The sequence below is a fragment of the Limulus polyphemus genome, unplaced genomic scaffold (genome assembly GCF_000517525.1).
Source record: "Limulus polyphemus unplaced genomic scaffold, Limulus_polyphemus-2.1.2 Scaffold1752, whole genome shotgun sequence".
NCBI lineage: Eukaryota > Metazoa > Arthropoda > Merostomata > Xiphosura > Limulidae > Limulus > Limulus polyphemus.
The window spans coordinates 4,385-16,374 of NW_013667362.1; the positions used below are offsets into that span (position 1 = coordinate 4,385).

The 11,990-nt window shown below is 33.7% G+C and overlaps 1 protein-coding gene across 1 annotated transcript in view; it reads left to right on the top strand.

Annotated features, from left to right (window-relative positions):
- Positions 1-11,990, top strand: part of LOC106464825 (Bardet-Biedl syndrome 1 protein homolog) — a gene marked incomplete at its 5' end in the record, with an annotated part of 49,089 nt that overhangs the window by 3,548 nt on the left and 33,551 nt on the right. The window contains 4 exons of the mRNA XM_013924980.2: positions 4,464-4,510; positions 8,648-8,689; positions 9,455-9,527; positions 9,906-10,037. Of these exons, the coding sequence (XP_013780434.1) occupies positions 4,464-4,510; positions 8,648-8,689; positions 9,455-9,527; positions 9,906-10,037 (294 nt within the window). The remainder of the gene's footprint in view (positions 1-4,463; positions 4,511-8,647; positions 8,690-9,454; positions 9,528-9,905; positions 10,038-11,990) is intronic.

An 11,990-nucleotide genomic window follows, 5' to 3' on the forward strand; every position in this document is an offset into this window, starting at 1 on the left:
TGTAATGTCAAAATACTAAGTCTATAGTTTCATACGAATTAGGAACTCAAACTATTGATATTGACAAGCTGGAATATAAAATAAGAATCTCATATTTTCTATTTGCTAAGATGTTGCTCATGTACTGAATCAAACACAGTTCCCCCACCCCACTCACCTTTTTCCATTTTTTTAAATGCTCCCTTATATACACTTACTTATATATATGACATGAATAACCAACAAGTCACAAACTCAGAATGTCCCCCAAGTGGATTTCTCAGCCATTTTGATGTGTTATTGTGTTAATCTCGTTCTTTTCACATAAGATTTTAAATGATAAGGTAAGTCTTTTAGTGAGCTCGAACTATTCTTACTTCCACACAGTACCTCATACATTTAGGGATGTTTTTCAATTCCAGACTCAGCCAACCTTCTCCTCTATTCCTTCAGGCCATGGAACAGGTTGTTCTTCAAATACAGTTGATTCTATCTCCACCAGCAAGCACCATTCTCTCTCGCTTTTGAGGATTTGGGCATCCTTGGAATTACTCATTTCTTTAGGTCGGGTCCATATAAAGGTCATTAGGAGACCAGTGGAACATTTGCACAGATGCATTGGATTGTCCAGTGTGACTGTTGGATTCCAGTGTGCTGGATCTCGGTTGGGGGTTGAACAGAGACAACTCAACTGTAGGTGTTCCTCTATCACCTCCATGGCCAGAAATACACATGTTCACTGATGCTTCTCTTCAGGGCTGGGGCACTTGTATAGACAATATGGAATTCAAGGAACTTTGGACTGTAGAGAAAGCTTCTCTCCACATCAATATCTTAGAACTTTTAGTAGTTTAATGAGCTATGACTCAGGGTTACGAATTGTTGTGAGGGAAGGGTAATGCTTCATTTGGACAATTCCACAGTAGTCTCATCCTTTTCAAAGCAAAGGGGCACTCACTTCAGATCTCTTTGTTTTCAAACAGTAGATCTTCTCTTTCCTTTTCATGTTCCAGAGGTAATGAATCAAGTGGCTGGCCAATTATTGCGTCCCAACAGAGCTCTTCCTACAGAATGGATGCTTCTTCCTCAATTTTTTTTGTTGGATCTGCTCTTGTCTTGGGACACCACAGATTGAGGCTTTTGCCACACATTAAAATGCTCAGCTCCCATACCTCACCCTCTGGCTTTTGGAGTAGAAGCTCTCAGCCAGGATTGGATGGTTCTTTATCTTTGTTTTCCCTCTGATTCATCTGCTCTTCATGGTACTGGCATTGATTTGCTCCATGTCCTGTTGAGTTCTTTTAAGCCTCGGTCAGACTTTTTTCCTTCAGCAGTCAGCGTTATTCGACTTCACTTCTGCCTTTTATGTGGTCCATTGCATGACATCTTGAGTGGCATCCTTATTAACACATTCCATTCAACATTCTTCTTTGGAAGTTTATCAAAGGAAATGGTTTACTTATCATCAGTGGTCTCTCAGATATGGGTGTAACCATTTGCATCCCACTATGCAACATGTCTCAATTTTTGACACGGTTGTTTGTCAAAGGTTTGGCACCATCAGCCTTCATCTGATGGCCTATATAAGGCTGCTTTATCAACTCCTTTTTGCAAAAAAAAAAAAATTTTTGAGTCCCTTTTTTTGGTCATTACTCTTCAAATCATTTCAGGTTATCCATCTTCGACACCCTTTCTGGGTTCCGAACTGTGATATCACAGTGGTTCTCCATGCATTATCACGACCATCTTTTGAACCTTTGGGTTCATGTTCACTATATCATCTTTCACTTCCAACATGTTTTATTCTATTATTGGCTAGCGGGGGCGAGGTTCAGTTGTGTTTGCACTCCATATTCACAGGACACTGTACCATTCCAACTAAGTTCTTTTGTATGCAGTCAAGGTCCTTTCTACCTAAAATTGCAACATCTAGGGAAGGAGATAAGGCTTTCTCTTCTATTCATCTTCCCTCCCTTTACCAACTGTATGACCTTTCGGATCCTGATCATCTTTTATACTGTCTTGTTCAGGCTCTCTGATGTTATGTGCCATGCACTGAAGCATTTTGGGGATCACTTCACAGGTTTTTTATCCATTCGGATCCTTCAGTTTCATGCAACATATCCCTTGTCACTTTGACAAGTTGGAGTTGTCACTTGGTTCGAATAGCTTACTCTGGTCTTTTATTGGAAAAGCAGAAACTTCTTTGAGTATCATCTCATCAAGTTCGACATATATCAGTATCCTGGCAGCTCAGTTGCATCACCCGCTGGAGGAAATTGTACAGGCTGGCATTTGAATCACACGTAACATCTTTATATCATGCAATTTCCATGATTTAGTCTGTCTCGTCCTCTGATGGGTTTGGGCTATTCTGCATGCTCGATTGTGAGAAAGGTGAGTAACTTCATTTCTTTCCTTTTCAGAGACCTTCTCGTCATTCTCATTAGGATCCCACTCTTTGGACGAGTGTTGCCTGGTCAGGTATGATTTTACAAATCCACACTAGCTACCAGTAGACTAATAACTAAATTCCTGGTAGCAATAAGCTGTTCAGATGGAGTGTTTCATGAGACTGCCTTGGTGCTTTCTGGGTGCTGAACAACTGTTCTATATACAATCACATACAATACAGGATTGCCACTCATGGACTGTCATGAGTAAAGCATAAGGGGACTTAGCCCATCCCTGCTATCTCCTGGATTGAACAAATCTGGGTTGGTTTGCTTTTCAAAATAAGGAATGTGGTTCACCTATTTCACTGTCTCCGGAGCATTGTCCCTCAGGACTTCCCAATGTGAGTTCCCCCCTCTCTTCTAGTGGACCAAGGGGGTCCTTACCACTCTCAGTTTCCAGTTGTTGGAATGGTGGATAGAGACTATTCCTCCTGAGTGATTTCTGTACTCTATTCTACTCAAGGAGAAGGAGACAAAGATGGTTACCATCCCACTCTTAACCCTGGATTGTTTTTCCCAAGTGTTGGTCTGGGAGCTGGTCCAGCCTAGGTGGGAGCCTCCATGTAATTCCAGTTCAGAGATGACACTTCGCTATCCGGTTGTGTGAATGTGTTCCTTCGTTTTGATCATTCTCTTACTTTTTATGATCATGGAAGAGTGTCCTCAGCTCCTCATAATTTCGCATGAGGAGTGTCACCTCCATGAGCCATTGGTTGAACTTCATTTGCTTCACATCTTCCTTGTAATTCTGGGGTGTTACCTTCCCTCCCAGGTTGAGGAGTTAGGATTTTGGTTTGTAATCCCAGGTCGGATGATCTCTGTTTCTTCAGGTTGTGTGAGGTGTGAATTGGTTCTGTAATTCTGAGTTCAGTTTGTTGCATTCTGAGCTTCTTCAGGTTGTGAGGAAGGCTTATCCTGTTGGATGTTGCTTGCCTTCCTTTTGTAATTCCAGTGACTTGCATGTGACATTCTGTAAATTTCAGGTTGGGTGCCTGGGCCCATAATTCTAAGTTCAGTTTGTTGCATGTTGTGCTTCTTCCGGATGGAGTGAGGGTTTGTCCACTTAGGTGTGGTTTGTCTTCACTTCGTAATTCCAGTGGCTTGACATGCAACATACTGTAACATATTGAGCTCCTTTCCTATCATATTTCTATTATGGTTATGATCCACTTCAACCATTCTATGGTCATTTCCAATATCAAGGTGATACCTGCTGTGGGGATCTTTGCTTCAAAGTGTAGAATTTTCTGTTTTAGCTCACTCACATCGGGTGCATCTGACAGCCTGTCACATCCTAAGGCTTTGAACTTTGTGGCAGATCAACTCTTAACCAGACATAAATTAGTGATCTCATCCAATGGTATATTAGTAAATAGAGATTCTACATAAAATCTTACAATTACTATGCTATATTCAAAATCTGATTCTTTGATGTTATCAAGAAACTCAAAAAAAGTTGTCTTTCAAGGTATACTCATTATATATACAAATTCCTTTAAACCAGTACTTGAAAATTTGGCTGTTTATATAACATATTTGATACAATATGTTAGTTAAATATTTCCACTGTGAGAAGGAAAAGTCAGGGAATGTCAGTGATGCCACAGTAGTCTGGAAAGAGGTACTGATGGCTTTGTAAATCATTAGTTTGTTTTTCTAATTCTATATATTTATAATACAGGATTGTGTACAGGTACTAGTAGAACTACTACAACAGAGCAAACTAAAGAACATACACACACACACACACACACACACAAAAAGACTTATTAACAATCTGATATATACATTCATGTACTTTTAAATTCATAACTTTTACTAAACATTGATACAAGGTCATATACAAGCTTCATGATAATCAGTATTGAAATCTTTTTCATATGCAAAGTAGTTAAAGCCTAAACATTTTGCTTCACAATTACACTCATTTCTTTTATAAGCTTCATTACTGTGTGAAATATTTTGTATGTAGATTTTATTAGTTCCACTGAAAACCTAATATTAACATAATAATTTTGGTAACATTAGGACAAGATTGATATGTCAAGTATGAAAGAAGTCTTGGAAAGCATTAGGTAAGTAGATCTCATATTTTTCATTATTAAAACTGTACATTATTTTCAGCTTGAAGGTGTATATCTCAACAATATTTATGTATACACTGTGTACCTATCTGTCTCATCTTTTTTTAGTTTTTAAATAAATTCAGGATAGATGAAGAGGGCAGTAGTAACATTATTACATAATTGTATTGACATGATTTTTGTCTAAGAATACTTGGCAGAAATTTTGTTTTATTATATTACATCCACTTAAATTGTACAAATCTGTTATATGCCACAAAGGAGGTTGTTCATCGTCTTTTTAAAGAGGGTTAATGGAAATAGTTATGAAGGAGGCTTATGTTCTGTTTAATGGGGTAATGTATGAACAGAGAGGTGAAGTTATTGTGGGATCAACTTTAGAGTTGATTGTGGCCAATGTCTTCATGTGCCATCATGAAAATACTGGTTGAATGAAAGTCCCAATAATTTGAAATCATGACTGTATCTGAACAGAAATCTTATAAATAATACATTTAGTGTTGTACTAGAAAAAGAATCTGCTTTATCATTTTTGGCCACTTTGGTTATAGATAAAGGAGATGAGTTTGATGTATGTATGTGTGTATCATAAACCAACTTTATTTAATAGTTTTATACATATAAAGTTTAACCCTATTGCCCGAGGTATCCTTCACTGCACATGACACAGGGATTTAGTGTCTTACATTCAAAATTTCATTAAACTACTTTTTGTTTATGTTATACCAATTAGAATAGCATAAAATCTCAGCTTATAATCCATATTTTAATAGTATACAAGTTTTAAGTTCTTTATTCTACAAGGCAATATTTTAAAAATCCTGAATTTCCACTAGTGTGACCCACATGACACATTTTCTCTTAGCATGTCATCATCCCTATTCTATCCATCACCCCTCAAAAATGTATGAAATTAAACGTAAAATACTGTCTGTAAAATCGTTATTGCTCAAACAGACCATAATTTTTTATAGCCTTCAATTTTGTTTGGTTACCGAGCTATCGGATAGAAATTCAGACCCATCCTGCCACATCCACCTGTCACATCCTCTTTTTCACAATTTGTTGAGAGTTCTCTTGTACGTTTCATTATATATTACCCATAACCAACGGAAAGTCAAAGTTTTTCATCTATCAAATGATGTATTATATAACGTGTTCTGAACAGAATATCGTCAATTTCAGTCAGAGTACAAGATTTGTTCCCATTGGAAAGTTAATGACTAGCTTGGATTAATTTGTAACGGCTCTTGTTGCATAGTTAGAAAGCCAGGAAAATTTTGAGAGGTAAGTGAATGTGTCTACTTTTTGTATGTTATTAGTCTATATTCTTTGGTGCATTATTTAATTAGATAAATATTATTAAGTATATTACTGTCTACAGTATCAAAAAATTAGGGTTAACTCCCTTCGAAAACCTGAGAGCAAGAAAAAGGAGATTGGGTAAGTACTTTATTTCTTGTTTTTCATATTTCTTCTTTATTTATTATTATAAAAGTAACTAAAATCTAAAAATACGGATCTTTTTAAGTTATTTAAGACTAGATTAGGTAAAATAAGTAATAATAATAATATAATTTAAATGGTTCACAAGGCATGCACGTGAGCTGCATGTTCCTCGAGTGATTTACTATTTATAATGGTGCGGATAGTAGTTAAACATGGTTCAAAGGGCAATAAAACAATAAAATTTAATTATAAATAGATGTATGCTGTTTAAAACCTAGAGCTACTTAGGATAAACAAATGTAGTTTAATGTTAGAATTTGAAGTCATTCCAGAAAGAAAAAAGATTAATTTAGGTTTATTTCAATTTTTTTTTGTGTGGTTATGAGGTCGGTCAAATTGACCAATCCCATTTTGAGATAGAGTAGAGAAAATAACAGATAAACTATAAAGTTTTAGTGAAAAAAAACACGTTTGAAATGCATTTAAGAGGGATTACACAAAGGAAATTTGACATTTTTGAGATGAGGAAAAGTATTTTTAATTTTATCATGAAAATTACTTTGCACACGAACTATTCAAAACAAGTATTCAATATATTAATGGACAAATCTTTAATTTTAGTTTATTAAAAATACTTGACTAAAAATATGGTTTTTTGTATGTAAAAAGACTTATAATGGTAACTGAAAGACTGCCAAATTTTGTGAAAATATACATACTATATTGAATGTTAGAAGTATTAAATCTATAAAGACTTTAATCGAGTACAAAGAGGTCACATGGTCACTCAAATTGAGAGAGTTAAAGAAAATTTGGTTAAGATTTTGAGTTACTGGACCTATAATTTTACCAACATATACAAATTGTTTTATAATGTGTAAGAATGTAATGAAATATCTTGGTAAAGAGTGTAGAAAGAAATACAGTTGATGAATTCCTGACTGATGTTTCTAACCCTCAGTAAGTCATATACAAAGAGGGTTATTCATGTAATGCTACCATTTACTAGTATGCATGATAAGCAAATAAAGAAACAGTTGAACAGTGTAATTAAAATAGTGTATCAACAAATTCAGTTAAGGTTTATTTTCAAATCAGTTGTGAGAATTGAGAACTATTTTTTTTCAAGGACACGATCAATATGCTCAGTTGCACCGAGATCTTCTACAATTATGAGTGTCCTGTGTGAAGAGATATATATTTATTGGGTCAAATATACATCATGGAGAATATATGGTTTTGATAGCAGAAACGAAGAAAGTTATGTCAAAATATTATTCAGCTATGACCAAAATATAACAACTGCTCAATTTTTATTTATTTATTCAGTAGAGAATAAATATCAACAAAGGATAAAGAAAGTTTGATGGTTAAGAACCTAAAACCTCAAGTAAATCAGAATTCAATGGTAATCAATAAACATCTATACTTGCTGATACCTAGGTAACACATCAGACGTGTATAAGAACTTAATTCAATCATAGAGATTTAATTAGAAAAACCAAATGAGTGTGAGATATGTTATATACAGTGCATAGGGTTATATGAATGATGTGTGTATATACTAATGTTGTACCCCTGGAGATACAAGCCTCAGTGCAATGACAACATATATAGCACCTGTATATGTGGTTCTTTACAAGTTACTGACCCATTGAAAATGCAGAGCTTATAGTAGACTTAGAGCTGTAGGAATATGTAACAATCCCTGTTGAGGAAGGATGTTTGTATAGGTAAAATAAAGGTTAAAGGCAAAAGATGGCCATGCATCTCAGGAAAAGTATGCAACATTATCAAAAAGGATTTCCATCTGAAAAGGTATCAAGGCATCTGTGCATAAGTTACTTCAACATATCCAGTGGAGGAAAACCAATTTTAGAAAACTATATAAACAGAAAAATGGCAGTACGAGGTAACACTCGATGAAACGTTTGTACCTTGATAACTGTAACAAGATTTGTGCCTGCCATTTTCTACTAGCCAATGGGTGAAACAACTTTCCAAAAGTGTCACCCAGCATGTTGTGAATTTTTTTCAAAGGGATTCATGATTGTTACTAGATACTGTGCTAGGAGCAAGTTAGGGACCAGAAGAGTTTACTGTCAGATGAATGTTCTAGACCTTTTGTACCACACAGAAATATTGACTTTGTATGGAAAGGAGGCCAATGATATGGATTCACCAAGGTATGACTTGTTCCACAAGATGTGAGAAGAAAATCTTGAATGAAGGATAATAAAGATGAAATTGACTCATATAAATTAAAATTTTTTCAAGATTTCTGAAATGTTTTGGACAGATGCTCTTCAGTAAGACTGTGTTACAATGGAAGTAGGCTCTTTCTGCACCTAATTCCATTGTAACACAGTCTTTACTGCCTGATAAAAAGTGTCTGCCAAAAACATCAGACAAAATATAAGAAAGAAAAATGTTCATTTAGATGTGTTAACTTATAACTGTTTTCAAGTATGTGTGTTTCAATAAACGTTATCTGTTAGTTACCTTTGTCTTCTACAGTTTGTACTTACAGCACATGATGGCTTATATATGCATTTTTTCAGTATCATTGTTTTTTGCTGAAATAATTTAATATTGTGTATTGAAGTTAGTAGAAAAATAATCTGAGTGTGATTCTAGCTGTTAAAAGGACCAAGTATTTTATTCTTCTCTCTTTTTTAGAACTGAAGTAGGTGAATCCAACCTAAGCAGCAGGTCACAGAGGTAAAATTTCTGTAATCTTTAGTCACTGTACAAATGGTTTTTGTCTCAGTAATGATAACATGTGCAAAACTAATTTAAATGTTTATTTTTTTGTAATTTTCTTGGGTACCATATTTTTTACACTTGTTACAATAAAACATATTTTCTTTCTCAAAAAATATGAAGGACCTAGGACTAAGCTATATCACTAAAAGTATTTTAAACTTTATTTTGTGATATAGTGTTTATAAATCTTCTATTGAGTAATATATCCAAAGCATGAAGGATGTAAACATTATTAAGCATGAAAGCTTTTTATAGTACTTGGTTATACAAAATGTACCAGTCTTTTGTTGGAAAGTTTCAGAATGGTTAATATAATTGCCTTCATTTTTTGTTTGTTTGTTCATTCTGTACAAGCATTATATTAATGCTGAAATGCTATTTCCATTAAAAAAGAAACATCATGAAAATTAAGTTTGGTAAAAATGTTAGTTTGCATAGCTGAAAAGATTATTTGTATTACACTTGATTTTAAACAGTTTAAATGTGTGATGTATTTTTGTCATGTGAAAATAAGGTTTATTGAATGTACGTTTTTGTATAGATTTGGTTAGATATCAGAGTTTTATATTATTCATGTTAATCAGTTTCTTTAGACCTTTCAATATACATTGATAGAATATTACTAATATAATCCACACTGAAGTAAGATTTCAGAATTAGTAAAAAGACTTGTACAACAGTTGATATTTTTGTTAGGTCTCACAGTTTTATTTATTGTAGATTCCTCATGTTGGAACCAGAAGAATTAGAAGAATTTGTTCATGTACACAAACAGTTTCCACTCAAACGACAAGTATGTGAGTTAAGAATCTCGTACATTTAATTTCTTTACTTGAAACATAGAAAATATATTTGTTTGTGTTTTTATATGTTTAAAGAAAGTACATGCTTTGTACCATTAAATATAGCTTGATAATTTTGTTTTCATTATACTATGCTACAAGAGAGATGTTATAGAGGAATAATCTGATACTTGTATATTGCTATCAGTTTTCCATTTGGTCTACTTGAAGTATATCTTAGGCTACAATTGCATTTTGTGAATTTATGTTTATTAGAAATATGTAATTACTAATTATTTTCTGTTATATCTTACTTTACTATGTGTGTGTGTGTGTGTGTGTTTTTTTTTAGCATCTGCTTGGTAACTGTTTTCCTTACTTTACTGCAGACTGTGGTGACTTGTCTTAGTACTATGAAGAAGTCCATGGCTGAAGATGATGCAGTCAGCTGTCTTGTTTTGGGTACAGAAAACAAGGATGTTTATGTACTGGAACCTGATGCTTTTACCATCCTTGCTGCTGTAAGTATTAAAACAATGAATTTTTATCTGAAAAAATTGGAATGATCATAAAAAATGTTTATATAAACATTATGAAAGCTTCTTAAGAAAGAGTAAAAATGAACATAATTTTGTGGGAAAAATTTAAATGCTATCGATGTTTGTGAAATATTTGTTTTGTATGTTTGTTTTCATGTGAAAGTAAAATTCAACAGAATAAAGAATAATAAATTACAAGCAAAACACATTAAACACACACACACACATGTAATAAATTTTACTGGGAGCTTTTTCTATACATTGTAAATCATTATCCAAAGAATCTACTAAGAAAAAGCTGTTAGTTATAGAAAGATACAGCTGATATCTTGAAACTCTTGGCTACATGCAAAATTAACACTAGGATTTTGTAGTGAGTTAGCAGTATAGTGCAGTTTAATGATGGAAACAGTACTTCATCTGCCTTAATTTCATGACATCATAGGTTTGGAATTCATACTTCCTGATGCCTGGGTCAATAAATTTTACCATTATACTAGTTTTTTTTGTTTTTTCCCATTGTACCTTATACTACTAGAAAAGTACTCCATGTAGTTTTTTAGAAAGATATTCAAATTTCTGAAAATTCTGAATTGTAGAAGTCTAGAAATGACACGTGAATGTTTAAAAATGTATACCTCTAAATTTCAAAACAAAACTTTGTGTACAAATAAACACATCCTTTTAATATCCAAACTTTCAATCATACACACAACAAAAACAAAAAATGTATATAAATTAATGCAACTATGTGCCGTGGAAGGTACAACTGCCATCTCTAGAAAGAATATTGTTACGTATTTGCTTGTTTGTTAATTTCTGGTATATATTCTTTCCCAGAAACTTCAGCGATACAAGTCCTTTCTTGATTAACCAAGTTTATTCTTCCTTGATACAAATTTTAGTAATACACAGAATTTCCACAGTCACTTTAAACTGAACAACTTTTATAACACACGCTATAAATCACAGTGATTCACACACTTTACTCACGGTGCCTACTGTTCGCTTGACTTAATTATCTATCTCTGCAATCTATCTGCCTATCTTGCTGGCTTTCTTTGCCAGGCTTATATACTAAAAAAGAGGGCGTCTAGCAAATACTCGGACATTCGCGGGGTTCCCCGATAATTCTAGAAACCCCAGCGTGCATACTCCCAACGTCACGTGACTTCTGCTGTTGTAACAATATGTGGCAAAATAAAAGTTAGAAAAACTTTTAACTTTTATATGTATTAAACAGGATTAATCTAAGCCATGATTTCTTAATCAGTTTGTGCATAGAATATTGTTCATGCTGTGCTGTAAAATCCTAACAACTAATTTTTTAATAACAGTATGATATAGAGGAACAAATATGTATATGAAGAGCTTAGATGCAAAATGTTGTCTATATAATTGAATTGAAATGTATTTTTGTAAAATAAATATGCAGCATTTTCACTATGTCTATGGATATAAAATGTTTTGTCCAAAAACAAAACTGAGTTGTAAAATTTAAAATAAATAATAAAGATAGATTGTTTTTAGGTTTTAACATAGTAACTTCCAATGGTTATGTTTAATAAATAGCCCACTTTTAATTTCATAGAATGTTTTGTGAAAGCTGCAGGAAGAAAAGGAAGTTTTATAGCAAGGTTTCCACCCCACTCATGTTTTTTTTTATTCCCACCTTTTTTGTCATCTCCAAGAAGACCAGGGATTGACACCCTATCATTAATTTATTGTCCTTGATTCTTTTTCTTGATATTCTTTGGTTCAAGGTTGATGGTTTTCCCAGTCTGTTATTGGCATTCTCTCCTAGGATGTGGATGACAAAGGTTAATGTTTCTGATACAGTATTTTACCTCCTCTCCCACATATATAGCTACTAGCTGTGTACCCGTCCTTCGTACGGGTTATGTGTATAAATAATACATTAATTTAACAATTAAT